The sequence below is a fragment of the Mustela nigripes genome, chromosome 3 (genome assembly GCF_022355385.1).
Source record: "Mustela nigripes isolate SB6536 chromosome 3, MUSNIG.SB6536, whole genome shotgun sequence".
In the NCBI taxonomy this organism is placed as follows: domain Eukaryota; kingdom Metazoa; phylum Chordata; class Mammalia; order Carnivora; family Mustelidae; genus Mustela; species Mustela nigripes.
The window spans coordinates 134,216,357-134,232,931 of NC_081559.1; the positions used below are offsets into that span (position 1 = coordinate 134,216,357).

A 16,575-nucleotide genomic window follows, 5' to 3' on the forward strand; every position below is an offset into this window, starting at 1 on the left:
TTAAATAAATGAAAGGCTAGGTGCCCTTTCCTCATTTTTTTTCCTCATAGCACCTTGAGTTCACCTATGTCAAGTAACACTTGCTCTATATTCGAATAACTTTTTATATCTGTCTTCTTAAAGTATACTTTTTATGGTAGGGATGAGTTCTTGTTCACCTCTTTGTCTCCACACCTAGTGCAGTATGTGGCGTTGGTAGGTGCTTAATAAATACTTTGGAATAAATAATGGGTGACATTTACGAGTCCCTGGAGTTTATATATGCCTTGGCCATTCCTATCAAGCAACCTTTTCTCCTACATGTTCTTCTTAAGAGCATGCTTTCTGTGTTAGGATTATTGTTTAATTTCATTCATAAAAGCTGGAAGAAAGAGCATTCTGGTGAAATTAGGGTTTTCGTGAAAATTTCTTTGGAAGAAATTCATACCAAAGGCCTAACACATAAAACATTTGTGAATAAATATATTCTATGTAAAAGTGGAAGTTTATATGTATTTTATCTAAGGATTTGTAAGAGGTGAGTAGAAAATACTGATTTAAGTAAGAGAAGCATGGGATACTGAAAAATGGTATTGGATTCAGGAGAATGTGAGCCTAGTCTAGCTTAGTATATTCTAGCCTAGTATGTTCTGTGAGCCTAGTCTAGCTAGTATATATTAGCCTAGCCTAGTATATTCTGTTTCACTGAGAATATTTTCTTAAATGGAAAATAAAAAGGAGAGCCTCAAGAGCCTCACCTCTAACAGCCACAATCCCATGCCAAATGGTAAACCGTAATCACACCAGTTTTTCTTTATTTTCTCTCTCTGAGTTTTTCATTTGGGTAATTTTGATTTACTTCTGGATGATTATCAAAATATTATGTTGTTGAATGACTTGATACTTAAAATGCCAGTTTTTTAAAATTTAGAATAGGATGACCTTAGTTGACAACCTTGTGCTTTGAAAGGGATTTTATTTCATTAGCACCCCCAGCAGGGGAAGGAGGGAAGGTCAGCATCAGCATTTCAACAGTCCCATGTTGGAAATGGGAAACCCCAGACAGTCATACTGAATGGAGCCTCTTGATGGGAGCCACCCTATTCCCACCCTAAGAATTAGAGAGCCTGACATCTTGTTCTTTGTTTCGTTCACTTGGCCCTTTGCCAGATTTGTAATCCTCTCTGCGAAGTGTTTGCTTCCTTAGTATTTTCCTCTCAGAGTCTTTTTACTTTGTGGTCCTCATTCATCAGTGCCACCCAGGTCAGTGATTTCTGAATGGAAGTTACAGCCTAACTCCAGTCTGTGTGGCCTTTGAAACAAATGGTGTTGTGTGGGTTTCTCCTTTTCTGTGATGCAGACACTGAAAAGTACCTGGCACTGTGGGAAGAAACAAGCCTGTCAAGAAGCCCTATAGTGTACACAGTGCCTTGGTTTTATCTGACCAGCAGGGGGGTGCAGCAGAGGGAGAAACAGGCTTCCTGCTGAGCAGGGAGCCCAATGTGGGGCTGGACCCCAGGACCCAGGGATCATGACCTGAGCTGAAAGTAGATGCTTAACGACTGAGCCACCCAGGCACCCCTAGCATAAGAATTTTTCACCAGTGGAAACCATGATTTGGAAAAAATAATATATATATCTGTGATTTCTAAGCATTTAGGGAAATCAGCACTTTATTTTTAGCTTAATTTTTGGTTCGAAATGAGCATTCTTTTTATTTTTATTTTTGAACCGTCTCAAAATGCTTTGGAATATACATCACAGTTTTTAGAAAATAAAGTACACTTAATTTTTTTTTTTTTTTATGTTTTAAACTTTTCATTTCAGTGAGATAGAGAAGTGTCAGAGTTGAGTCAGGTCCCAGCAGAGCTTTGCCTATACCAAGCCCCTTGAAGTTACACATTTTCCTAAGCCCCTATGGCTTTAGGGTCTTTATATATCAGATTGGCTTGAGGATGTCTTGCCCTTAAGCTGTAGTGAAAAACCAGTCAAGTGAGGTAATATATGGAGAGTCTTTGAAATATAAAAAAAGAATGTCCTTGAAAAATTAGAAACAAATGTAAGCTCCATTCACACTTACTTAGTTATCTTATAAACATATATGTTCTCCTAGAATTTATCTTTTTCTCATATCTCAGAATTTATGGCCAAATATCTCTGGCCGCATAGTATAAAAATATAACTTATTCAAACTAATGAGTTGTTTGACCATTTTGACTACCAATGTTTAGATGAATTGGGGATATATATTTAATTTGATGTTGAATTTCTATGATTTAAATCTCAGTGATTACTAGTGCCCAGTGAAGGTCTAGTAAAAAGCACAAATAATGGAGAATTTAGTAATAATGTACAAGCGAGGTGAGAAAGGCTGCATATAAACATTGGGGAAAGGACAGGTTAATAATGATCTATACTCTCCCCATAAAAATATTTTTAAGTCCATGTGTTAGATCTTCATACAGATTTATAGAATACGGAATGAGTGACCTTTTTCTTAATCTAACTTAAAGAACATATTTATAAACTAGTAACAGAAAATTTTATCCATTTCTTTTAGTATTCTATCCTAAGATTATTTAGCTCTTCCTAGTGGTTATTCGTTTATGTGACTTAAAATCCACTTAAGAGAAATATTGTTGCCTTGAAAAAATTATTTCCTTCAGAGAAGAAAGTTGCCAAACTGACTACCCCATAAATATCAACTGAGATGGTGGGAAAACAGTAAGGATTTGGTGTTGTTCCCAGGTTTCACTACTCTCCATGATTCATCTCCCATCGTTCTCTTTCTCGTTCCTCTGACTTTTTCAACTTCTCTTCCTCTTTGCCTCTAGGGAGAAGTCTCCAGTGGAGGACAGTCACTGAAAAACTACACGGAAGAAGTGAGTTTTAAGGTAGCTTTGTAACATAGTCTGAAGTCAGTCTGTCGTATAGGACGAATATTCACTTGGTATCTCTCCATCTGCTGAAGGATTTCCAGTCTATAGCAATTCACTGGTCATGCCCACAAAACCAAGATAATGAATAACATGTTATCAAAATGTTTTTTTCCCTCATTGATAGAGGGAAGCCTTATAACAAGTCAGTCATCCTGAAAATGAAGGCAAAACTGCACAAACCTAGGGCTATCATATATTTCCACTCACAAACATTTGTTGATATCCTAATAAATGAGAAACATGTGTACATAATAATAAGATATTATCATTGCTCTTATGGAAAGAACAATCTGTACCAAAATGGCTTTCATTCATGTGATAAATGCTCATCAAGGACATAACTTGTGCAGGCCATTAAGCAAAGTGCTCTCTTGACAAATAAAATATATGGTAGATTTTTGTTAGGAAACCATTTAGATGTCTGGATTTATTTTGGAGATATCCAAGGGTGCTCTGTGTCACAGGATGTGTCTTTGGAGTGTCTGCAAATGGTATTTGGGAACTTACAGATTCTATCTGTGGATAGAATCCATAAAACTCCATCTAAAGCCAAACCACAGCGGTCACTAAATTAGGCATCTGAATCTGTTGTAGGTGAAGGGAACTGGGAAATAGTTTGGTGATGATGTTGTGGAAGTACCAAATATTTGGTTTGAATATTGCTCCTCGGAAATAAAGAATCCAGTTCTCTAAATATTTTAGTCTTGTGTGCATGCATCCATTCCAAACCCAGTTTGAGTGGCTTACTGAATGTGCCACTGAAAATTTATTCAGAACAGTGTACACACACTTAAACTCACACTTGCTTCCAAATACCACTCAGAAAGGAAAATCAGAGTGCCTAGCACCCCTTTAAGTCTCTAACATCTTCCATTTGCATGTTTGGAGGTGGTTCAAGTTTTGACAAAGGCACATGGAGAAGAGAAAATGAAAGGAAATAACCAGGTTGATTTTCTGGGTTCAGGTTAGGAAAATCGAAATATATGGTGTGAAAAAATTGGAGGGTTAGAGCACCAACTTTCAATTTAGTTTAATCAGTTTGATATGGAGATTGAGTAGAATATATTAAAGCAATTAATGTTGCCAAAGGGAGGCAGACACTGTTTTTAATGTACACCAGCAGAATTTCTCTTTAGGATTCTGTGGTCGCTGAAGCTCCTAGCTCAGCATTTCTCTGCAGGGAGCCTGATGCGGGGCTCGATCTCAGGACCCTGGGATCATGACCTGAGCAGAAAGCAGATCTTTAACTGACTGAATCTCCCAGGTGCCCTGGAACTTTATAAATAAATCTTATTTTAATTTTATAGTTCTTATCCAGGAAGAAGATCCTTATTTTCTCTGTTTTTATGAATGTGCAATCTAAAATACATATTTTACAGAGTTGTGAATGCTTAATGTGAGAACAGGGTTAAGAATTTGTGCTTTTTCATTGGAGGTTCTGGCAGGGCATTGCTGCTCAATGTGGTTCTCTGATAAGGAACATGGACAATATCTGGGGGATTGAAAGAAACGCAAAATCACACCAGATCCAGATAATCTAAATTTGAATTCTAACAAGATCCCTGTGTGATTCAAAGTACCCTGAAGTTCAAGAAGCTCTGCCTTAATGTATTCTTTCAATGTTAGTTCTAGACAGTGACTACATACATCATGGAAAACCCCCAATTTTTATAATATAGGTAAAGAGGAAAATTCTATTAATACATTTCTTGAGTTTTATTTGTTCATTTACTCTAAAAAGCAAAATTTTTGATTGCTTAGGGGTATAAAATCTCTAACTTAAGAGAATCATCACCTACTTTGAGTTTAAGATTACAAGTATGTGCGAACTGCCCATAAGCATTTTGGGGGGGTTTGGTATCACAGAGGGTTTTTACCTATTATTGGTCGATGTTTAGATTTTTAACCTTTTTTTTTTAAACCAGCAAATGATCATTCTTTACAATAAAGCTATAAATATGACCTTAATTAGTGAACTATTAGCTCATTACTAGTTGGCTTCTTTCTGTAGATATTAATGCATTTGGTCTTTAGGAAATATATGCTCAAATTCTTCTCCATTGAGGACATGTTGAGAATGTGAGCCATAAAATGATAGTTGCTTTTTTCCCCCCACTTGTGCTCTTATTTCAATTTTGCTCTCTTTCTGCATGTTAGTCGAACCAGCAAACAATAAGGAAAAATATTTATAAATGTTAGAAGCATTGAAGTTAAAACAGTGCTAGCAAACATTTGCTTTTATTTAGTATACACTAAAACTCAAATAAACGATAGTGTTTACATTTTTAATATATTTAACATTTCTTCTTAAAGTTTAGGCAACTCTTTGCAGATCAAAGTCTAGGTTTTTTTTTTTTTAATTTAGTCTTATAATTAGACAGAATTATAACCACATGACATTAGACAATATTGTTTAGACCTAAATCGAGACTAGAGACAATAGAATTTCCTCTATGAAAACTAAGATGGAATTTCCATTCTATATTTTCTGGGGTTTAATGTATTATTTTTCTAGAATAGAATTTGTATTATTTTAAAGATTTTATTTATTTATATGAAAGAGAGAGTGAGAGAGAGCATGAGCAGGGTAAGGGGCAGAGGGAGAAGCAGACTCCCTGCTGAGCAGGGAGCCTGACATGGGGGACAGTCCCAGGACCCCAGGATCATGACCTGAGCAGAAGGCAGATTCTTACCAACTGAGTCACCCAGGTGCTTCTAGAATTGGATTTGTATTTTTACCAAATAAAAAATGAGATATTTTCTAATAGTCTACTTTTCCTAATCTTCAAAATCATTCTTACAGTTTAATTTTTTGAAGCAACTATGTTTTTCACTTGAAGGACCTTTGATAACTCAGGTAGGCATAATAATTTCATATTGCATAAATTTCAGTAATGAAATAAAACTAACATTTATTTTTTAAAAAACACATATATTTTAAAGGAACTTATCAAAATCAAGTACCTCCAGACCTTGATTGATTGTCACACCTTTTATAGAGAAGCTAATCCATTTAAAATACCACATTTTCAGGTAAATAATTGGAAAGTAGTATACCATACTGGCTAAAAATCCCCTCATCATGGGAAATTTATTAATTTAAATATGTATTTATCAGAAAAATATCATTGGCTTCAATGGTTGAGAAGCTATAAAGAACTGAAGACTCAAGTTAATGATTTTTTGAAACTTTCTAAAGAGTAATTTAGAAGCAGTTCCCCACAACTCAGGAAGTTAGCTGGTGAAGGCCAGAGGCAGCATACATGGGAGTGTGAACTAACTCAAGGTGTCAAGAGGCAGCTTCGCAGTCTCTAAGTGTGTCAGACAGGAAGAAAAGCATGTTAAGCAAGCAGGTCTTTTCCAAATCTGTTGAAGCCGGATTTGCCAGCTGTACCATCTGAACTGGAAAAGGGATGGATTCTAGGCAACAAAATATCTTCAAATCACTTCTCATGCCAGGCTTGGCCCATCTTGTTTCTCCTGTGTTGTACTATTTGCATGCTCACTACTGTCATGAAATTCCTCCCAACCCCACTTTCTATAAAAAATAAGACATAATTAAATTTTTATCATAAACAGAGATTTACTTTTCAAAAATTGATGTTACTATTTAATGATATGGTTTTATTCCCTTAAGAAACAAGGAAACAAGAAATTTTGTCAAGAAAATCCTGTTTTGTCTTTGACATTCCTCAAGAACTAATATAGGCTGTTAAAGGATAAAAATATTTTAAAAAGGTATAATCATGGCTCTTATAGAGATATAAAATGAACATGTATCAAATATTTATTGAACCCACTAATAAGTAAAGGAACCAGTGAAGTATTACAACCAGTTCAAGGGAGAATTTAAACTCTCTCTTAAATAAGGAATGCTGAAATGAAGTTATGAAGAGAGGCAAAAACCAGCAAAACTGACCCATATGCGTAGAGTAATAATCAATTACATTCAAATGGATACAATGTAGGACTAGAATCATTTGCACTATCAGTGTCTATGAATTATGTAGTTATTGAACAGTTCAAAGTCAATGCAAGATCCAGAGCCTCCACAGAATCAGGTAGCAGGGAGGATGTCCTGGAAAAAGATACTGTTTTTCATTGTGTATACCCATAATCTTTCATCCATTTCAAAGTTTTACGATTTTATCCCACAATTTCCTTGAGAGAAGTCACCAAATGAAATGAATTAGGACATAAAATGGAGCATGATCCCCGTGCATAAAATTTGTCAGATAAATTTATTTTAGCACCTTGCATTTATTTTGTACTATTTTTCACAATCTACCATTTATTTCTAACTTCATTATTGCCTTTAAAAAAATTTTTTTAATTTTTTTAAAATGATTTTTATTTATTTATTTGAAAGATCAGAAGTAGTCAGAGAGGCAGGCAGAGAGAGAGAGAGAGGAGGAAGCAGGCTCCCTGCTGAGCAGAGAGCCCTATGCGGGGTTCGATCCCAGGACCCTGAGACCATGACCTGAGCCGAAGGCAAAGGCTTTAACCCACTGAGCCACCCAGGCGCCCCTCATTATTGCCTTTTCTCTTGTAAAATTTCCTAAAAAATTATGGATTTCAGTCTGATAATATAAGGAATTTCATTAGCAAATGCAAAAAGAAAGGTATTTTCAAACTTTACAGCCATACCTCGGAGATATTGTGACTTTAGTTCCAGAACACTACAATAAAGCAAATATTGCAATAAAGTGGGCCAATGAATATTTTGGTTTCACAGTGCATATAAAAATTATGTGTATACTATATTGTAGTCTATTTAAAATGTGCAATAGCATTGTTCCTAAAAATGTACATGTTTTAATTTAAAAACACCTTATTGCTAAAAAATACTAACCATCATCTGAGCTTTCAGCAACTCATAGTCACTGATCATGGTTCTCCATAACAAATACAATATCATGAAAAAGTTTGAAATACTGAGAGAATTAGCAAAATGTGACACAGAGACATGAAGTGAGCAAGGGCTATTGCTAAAGGCAGGGCTGCCACAAAACTTCAATTTGTAAAACAAAACAACACAAAACAAAACAAAACAAATACAGTGTCTGAAACGTGATAAAATTAAGTATGCCTGTATTGAGTAAGTAAGTTATTATATATGGAGAAATTCATTTTAATGGAAGTATAGGCTTAATTCTTTGTCAGTAGAAGCAGACTATTAAATGTATCTGAAGAAGAGGGTAATTTTGTTTTGCTTTACATTGAACATGCTTCAGGGATTTTTATTTTATAGGGATCCTATGGTTATAGAAGTGAAATGAAAGTGATTAATCTTCTTTGAAAGATTGAAGATTTTGTGCATGATTTTCGTATTGAACCAAAGGGAGAGAAGTATCTGTTGATCAAAATTGAAGTAGCCAATGGTGAAAGTTTAAGCAGGGGAATTTTTTTTTTCTTTAAACACACTGAACTTCCATGACCACAGATGACATAAATTGATTGCATTTAGAGAATCCAAAAATAGGCTGTCCATGGAATAACAATACTGCTGAAGTTTATAAAGCACTTATTCAGTTGGCAGATAAAATGATATGTTGATACAGGGCTAGCAACTGTGTTCCATGTGATGCATGTCACTATTTCTCACCACTCCTCGTCCTTGGATGTTTACATACTTACGCTGAAAGTGTTTTAGAAAAAGGATGAATGGCATTTCTTCTAAAAGCAACCCAAGAGCTTACTCTTGGGGCTTTGAAACAGTTTGTACTAGGCTCAGATTTAGTTTAATATTCCTGTAGAAAAATTTTTGAATAAGTTGGCAAAGATGAACATGTCAGCTTTTGTTTTTAAAAAATGTTCAAGATTTCAGCTTCTTGACTTAATCAAAAGGTTTTATAAAAAGCTCAAGTTTGAACATACATTTTATTGCCTGTAGGCATGGATGAAGCAAACAGGTGCATTATATTACTAATTGTATTTAAGGGAAAAATGAAGTAAAGCATTTAAATGATCTATTAAGAGTGATAGTTGTACTATCTCTACAATTCCAACAACTCAGCGTTTTAAAGTTGTTTCCAAACTACATGTTTTACTGAGCTCATATTCCATTTTGTACTTTACATAATTTGCAATAAACAAAAGAATAACTGGATGCTTATTATCTGTTCAGGAGTAAAGCGATTAAAACTGGAAACCAGTCAGTAGGATTGCTTAGTATTCTGAACCATTGTGGGGAAAAAGTAACACAAATGACTTATTAGCTTTATCTTTTCTTATGTAAATAGGTTTTAGTATTTGGGCCCCAAAAGCTAAATAACCAAAATACTTTTTAATTAAAAACATTTTTCATGGTTACTTTAAAATTTTATGTTTTAAATGAATAAAATTTAGTTATTTTGATTTTAACTTACAAAACCAAAAAGGCTATTATTTTTCATAGTTCTTTTTAAAATACCAGAGATCATGTCTTCTATTTTTGAGAAATTGCAGGAAGGTGATTTTCTTCTCTGTTAAACAAAAATTTTTGAAATTATATTTTTGCTGTCTTCTATACTGCTATGGAGTTTTACATCTAAGACTTTTTTTTTCTTTTTTTATTGCTTTTATGCTGTTTCTTTAGTCATGGCCCTGCAAGACCAAATCCAATAATTGATCAATTTGAGAAAAAAATGTTAAATTCTAAAAATAAACACTGATTTATATGTAAAGTGTATCTTCCAGGATTAACTATCTTTATGTTTTCTTTGCTAACTTTCCTTACAATAGCCCTTCTAGTGTCTCACACATTCTATTGACTGTCTAAAGAATCTAGACCTAGAAATTTTCCACTTTTGAAATACTAGAGATCATCCTACCCGGTACCTTTACACACTCCATTCCATCACAAGAGAAGTGACATGCCCTAAATTAACCACAGTAAACAACCAAGCAAACAAAAAACAACAGGAAACTGTGACTCTCAACCCCTGATGCAAGGACTTTTCACTGCAAAGCCTATCTGTCATATGACAGAAATATAAGTTTTTGGTGTTGTTTTTTTCTTTTCTAGGGTTATTGAGAAGTAATACATTACTGTGTAAATTTAAGATGGTTTGATTTACATATATTATGAAATGATTATCACAAGAGGTTTTGTTAACATCCATCATCTCATATTGATACGATTAAAAAAAAATGTTCTCCTTGTGATGAAAACTCTTAGTATCTATTCTTTGGAATTTAAGTTTTAATCTGATTAACAGACAATTTTCGAGTTGCTGGTGCTAAAAAAAATGTGCTTTTATTTTAAAATTGCAAGTCACTTAAAAATACTATTTTGATTATTTTAAAACTTTTTAAATAAACCTTTTTATTTTAGAACAATTTTAGGTTTATAGAATTGTTGACAAGGTAGTACAGAGAATTCCTATAGACATCTCATCCAGTTTTAGTTGTCATTAATACCTTAGTATGATATATTTGTCACAATTACTAAACCAATATTGATACATTATTAGTAACTAAATCCATTTTGCATTCAAGCCTCCTCAGATTTTTTTCTAATGTACTTTTTCTCTCCCAAGACCCCATCCAAGTCATCATATTACATCATATTACATTTCATAGTTTCATACATGATGTTGACCTTAATCACTTGACTTTTGGTGGGGTTTGTCAGGTTTCTCCGTGGTAAAGTTACTCTTTATTTGCCCTCCCTTTCCATACTGCACTCTGGTAGAAAGTCATTCTACACAGTGTGTACTTAAGGATTGGGAAATTATTCTCCACCTCCTTTGGGGCAGAGTATCTATACAAATTATTTTAAATCCTTTTGTATGGCATATTTATCTGTTCTTACCCATTAATTTATTTAGTCAGTCATTTATTTTTATCAGAATGGACTCACAGGTATTTATTTTATATTGCATAGTAACCCAGTGCTATCTCATTTATTTTATTGTATAAATTGTGCTAACCTTGGCCATTGGTAGATTTTTCAGTTGGTTCCTTTAATCTTTTTATATATCCCTCATTATGTTTATGTGAGAGAGAGTTTTCATGTGTGTATATATGTGTGTGCATGCATATGTGAACGCTTTCTTGCTTTCTGGCACTACAAGATGCTTCAGGTTTATCTTGTATCTTTCCTGCCTCAGTCCTAGAATGAGTTATTTCTTCAAGAGCTCTTGTTCTTTCATTGGAGAATGGTGTTAGGAACCAAGATCTGGGTGATAGTTTTGTTCATTGTTATTAGGATGTCTTTGCTTTAAGCCCTCTCAGCTCCCAGAGCAGATAGATGTATGTGTATATAGTAACCTATGTATAATAAATATCCATAAATATTTCTGTATGTAGCCTTCTGTATATTTAGTAAGCTAAATATGGGTTCATACTAATGTCTCCAATTCTAATACATTACATATGAATCACTCTAGCTTTGCTCTCTATTAACTCCCACTTAAACAGTGAAATATTTGGCTCCCAGCATCTGTCATCCATTTATTTCATTGTTCGATTCCAGTATGTAAATATAGTAGTTTCAGAATTATTAACATGTATGTACATAGGGAAAAATATATCAATTAGTATACAGTATTTGTGCACAGTTCTTTTTGGTTTTGCTTTCACAGATGCCACTCATTTTCAAAGTTACTTAGGTTAGAACCTTATTCCCCCACCACCTTCAATTACATTTCATACATCTGCAATGTATCTAGATCACTTTTTAGTATTTTGCCTTCCATCTTGTGATCCCCCAACCTTCTAATTGACTTTTTTCATTTGCATACACTAAGTTTTACACTGTTGTGTGAAGTTCTATAGATTTTGACAAATGCTAGTGTTTTGTATTTACCATTATATAAAATTTTTTCACTGCCTTTAAATATCCCCTCTGGTTCACCTATTCAATCTCCTATTCCCCTCCCAAATAACTGAAAAGTTGTAACTTTTTGAAACTCTGTATTGGAACTAAACATCTCCAGAGGTAACTGTCACAATCAAGGAATAGCAAATAGGATGTTTTTCTCATACAAGAATCGTTTCAAGCAAAGTGGACATTCAATACTTGGTAATATCATCTTTCTTAGAAAATCAGGAGTTGTGGGCACTTATTTTTATCTTGTTAGTATTTGTCTGAACAAAATGAACAAAATACCTCAAGTTGGAGAAAAAGATTATTGAAAGAGGGGGAAGACAATAGATTTGAGACGTCAAAGGAATACATTGACAGGTCATACTGGATTTATTTGAAAATTTTCAAATTATATTTGAAAAGATTTCCTTATATCGTAGCTCAATAAATTTGAAATTTAGAGGTGACAAAAGTTACGCATGCCCTTAGGGATGATCCACATTATTTTTGAAGCGAGAGAATATGAAAGGGCAATTACTATGCAGTAACTATTACGTTGGCATAATAGCCACATAAAGGAATAGAGCAGTAATTCTGTCTTCTGCAAGGAAGGCTTTCAGTAGCGATGACATCTAAACCTTGGGAGAAGTGTGTTCATGTTTGAGACAGATAAATAGATGTAGGCAGGAATTATAGCATGTGAAAACATCTTGGCATGTCAGACAGAATGACCAACTTGTAGCTGGAGTGGAGGTGTTAGCTGAGGAGGATGGAGATGGAAGTGGTGGTGTATCGGGGTAGAGAAGTATGGATCATAAGGAACCTTGAGTTTAGATTTTATCCTGAGAATTATGAAGCCCCTGGAAGATCATGAAATGGTAATAAGTACATTATATGGCATCTAAAAAGCCCACTCTGGCAGGAAACTGGTGGGGAGAATTAGGAAGGAACCTGACGCTAGAGAACATCATAGATGGCTATCACTGCAGTCAGGGTGGGAGAGAATGAGGGTCCGCTTTAGGGCAATGACAGAAAGCATAGAGCAAGAAGGAAGTATGAGAAATATCTTAACAAAAATAAGGAAGTGAGAAGAGGAAGAAGGCAGTAAAATTAGTACTGAGAGGTAAAGTTGAGAATGTTCTGTAAATCCTACTAATCTTTTTTTCTCATTAAAAGGAGTTTGAAACTTTGATAGCAAACAGGCACGTTTTGTGCAATTTTATGTTGAATATTTCATTGTTATATTTCTAAGCATGCTTGCCAATTTCCATAAAAATATTAATTCAGGAAGGAATAGAGTCTAGATATTTCCTCTTATTAAGACATTAAATCTTATTAAAAGGGGAATATAAAAAATGAGTTCAGAGTTTATGGCATGACTTTGACATGAAAATGGATTTAAACTTATAACTCTTCCCTGTTGTGAGGAAATTATTCTTCTTCAATTTTTTTTTTTTTGGACATGTAATTCATAGAGACTAAAGTGTTCCCCCATGTTGGTATTCATGCTATCCATCTAGAGTTTAATCCAGAATGAACTCTTTCTTTGGTAGGATGAATCCTTAAAGCAATTGCAAGTAGTTCATCAGCCGTGGATCTTGCCAAGTGACACAGAAAGTGAAGGAGTCGAAGCAGAACAAGATAAACGTGAGTAGACATAGCTATTTATTGACAAATTGCTCTTAGCCAAAGGAAATTCACAACAAAGGTATTTCCCTTTCACAACATTAAACGCCTGCAAAAAATTCAGGCTTGTTTAGACAGACCATGTAAAGATAGGCTCTACTTCAGGTGAAATCTTGATTTAGTCATGTTTTCATTGTGGTGCAAACTGACTTTGGAAAGAAGGTAGGTAGCACCTCAAAAGAAGGAATTATTCTTCCTGAAGACCAGCACAGAATGTCCATTTGGAATATGAATCTGCTATAAATATTGTGGAATAAGATCAGTGATAAGTTTTAAAGCATGTGAGGATCATCTCATAATTTATTATATGTGAAATTATTCCTATTGGTTAAATGAATAAGTGCATGAATATAGAAACTCTCACAAGCTCACAAAACAAATTTATATTATAGTATTTGAGAGAAATAGAATATATGGCTCTTGATTTAAGTCTTTAGATTATAATCATAACAAAGGATGGATTACTCTGCTTTGGCATGACACAGTGCATGCTTCCCAGGGGTTTACTGACATTGTCAGATATGTGGGCTCAGCAAACCAGATGACAGGTTGGAGTCTGGACTGTATAGAAATAACAAAGTAACATACCAAAATTTACTTTTTTAAATCAGCAGTAGCCTGCAGAGAGAAATAAAAATTGTAAATGGTAAAGTAGCTCTCATGATAATTGGTGTGAAGTGATTAATTGAAGATTCCCCTAAGCCATAGCTACTAGGAATACCTACTATGTTACACAGCTAACATTATGATTCCTCACCCAGGGGGATCCAGGAAATTGCTGTCCTGGGTTAAAAGGCATTTAAAAATATTCTTATCCCATTTCCATAGCTGTAGGCTTATGTGGTCAAAGCCAACAACCAGGAGAGGGACAAAAGGCAGAGCACTCAGGTAAGAGGAGGCATAGAGCTGATGTGTCACTTGGCTGGCACATTCAGAAAAGGAGAATAACTTGGTGACATTTTACAGATTTTCTTGAAGGGAAACAACTCCTTCTTCAGACAACAGCTGATAAAAGACTCACAACGTGAGCTGTACTTTAAGCAAGTACAAAAATAAAGAGAATATTTTAAAGATGTTCAATGCAAGGGATCCTGAGTAAAATGGTCTAGGAAAAGCATGGGATACAAAGAAGGGACTCCCCCAAGTAAGAAAGAATTAATAATGACCCAAAACTTTTATGAAAACAAATGCAAACTCTCTTATACTCTCTCCTTACTCTCCACACATTTAAATATACATGAACATTCATTCTACACTTTGGATTCAGTCATTTTTACCAAATTCTTTTGAAGCCTTCATAAATTTTGTGTTTAAAAAAAGCCTTCAAAGTAATGTATATGTGTATTCAATAAATACAATTTATATAATTTTGCTCTATCAGAATCAACCCATAGGTACCCAGAGTGAGCAAGTCGAGGTAAACAGCATCCTTATAGGATGCACAGTGTGTTAATTCTGTGAGTGTGCTATAACTTATAATGAACTAAACCTTAAAAGCAAGAAGAGAATAGATCAAAATAGTGTATTTAATCCATGTGCAAATTTAAACTTATTTGATCCCTTAAATCCAATGCCTCTAATAAATATTAAAGTCCAAAAAATAGCTTAATAATGCAAAGGAGATTTAAAAAAATTCCTAACTTTCTTTAACCCTAGTCCTCTAATCATATTACCTTTCTGCATATACTTTCACAAGATTTTGATAAGTTGCAATAATTTCCTCTTCCACTAGGACGCAGTTTTTGAGAGAAGGTATTTGTTTATATATTGACATATACAATAAGACCTCAATAAACATCAGAATAATGAATGAATATATTTTTCTGATTCTTTCTAATTCATTTATCAAGACAGTTGGAAATTTAAACAAATAAAATAAATAATAATTGTGATTAATTGTCATAAAAATTATGTATAGTTTTAAAAATTTTAATATTGTATTTATAGTTTAGCCATGGGTTTTGCCATATGGTCTATCAATCACTCTAAAAGAGGCCATTATTGAACTCTCCTAGCCATAGACCTAGAACCAAAAATATTTGATTTCAGCAATGTTGTACTTGGAGGTGACCCTTGACAATGGTAAACTGTTTGAAATAAAATCAGGGTTTAAAAATAATTAGGTAGTAATAAGAGCCATCTGGAAATGGAATGCTAGCTAGTATTGTAGCCAAGCTCATAACACAGAGATGCAAATATTTTTCAAGAACAGCATCCAACATTCAGGTGCTGGGACAATTGTAAAATGGAGCAAGCCCCTGAGTCACTAGCATCTCTACATATACTTGTACTCAATGCATGTAGTGTGTAAAACAGCTGGCAAGATATGTATAGATCATCTACCTCTTGATTTTCTCAGTGAAAGAAAATTAATGACATAAATAAATGTGAACCCAACATCTGATTTAGAGTCTAGAGGCTCGTATATTAGAAATTTATGAGTGAGGAAAAGGACAAGATTCATCATTCCAACAGTAACACCTGTTTCTTGAGTCAGCTTTCTATAAATTATACCTAGGTAATTTTGAAGAATTTTCTCATTTCTCCTGAGACAAAATTATCATAGCAGAAAGTTTCCAAATAATGTGGGAATCTTTGTAGTAGTGCATATTTCTTATTGCATCACTTTAAAATAAGACAGCTCAAATAAGTTTTATAAAAGACACCTTTTAGGAAAAGATATCTTGAGTCATTAAATGCGAAACTTTAAAAACTTTTATTGTAAATAAGATAAGCAGAGCCCTTAATTAAGTAGATTTTTTTCTTTATTCTGCTTTTGTTTAAAAGTATAAATCACAATTTTTAAAAAGGTCATGTTAGGAGTATGTTTGTTTGTAATTTCTCAGGTTATATTGTGAAGTCATTAAATACTCATATTACAGATATTTCAGTCTCCTGGGATACTGTTTGATGCTTGTATCCCTGGTTTCATTCAGACCTATTGAATCAGAATCTGCATGAGACTCTGAATTCTGCATTTTCAATAAACCCCTCAGGTGACCCTTGATTATTCTAAAGATTGAGAACTACTGGAATGAGAAGACCAATGAATCAGAGGATTGTGTTTTCAGAATTGTCTCCATAGAGTTATTAGATTTGGGACCCAATTTCTCTAGGCTGCTTTTCCTATCTGTAAGTTAAATTTGGATGCAAAATGTGAGAATGGAGAAAGAAGGCTGA

The 16,575-nt window shown here is 34.1% G+C and overlaps 1 protein-coding gene across 1 annotated transcript in view; it reads left to right on the plus strand.

The window, feature by feature from the left end:
* LOC132014557 (uncharacterized protein C8orf34-like) overlaps positions 1-16,575 on the plus strand; it is an 80,766-nt gene that overhangs the window by 48,493 nt on the left and 15,698 nt on the right. Inside the window, exons 3-4 of the mRNA XM_059395514.1 lie at positions 2,814-2,873; positions 13,263-13,356. Of these exons, the coding sequence (XP_059251497.1) occupies positions 2,814-2,873; positions 13,263-13,356 (154 nt within the window). The remainder of the gene's footprint in view (positions 1-2,813; positions 2,874-13,262; positions 13,357-16,575) is intronic.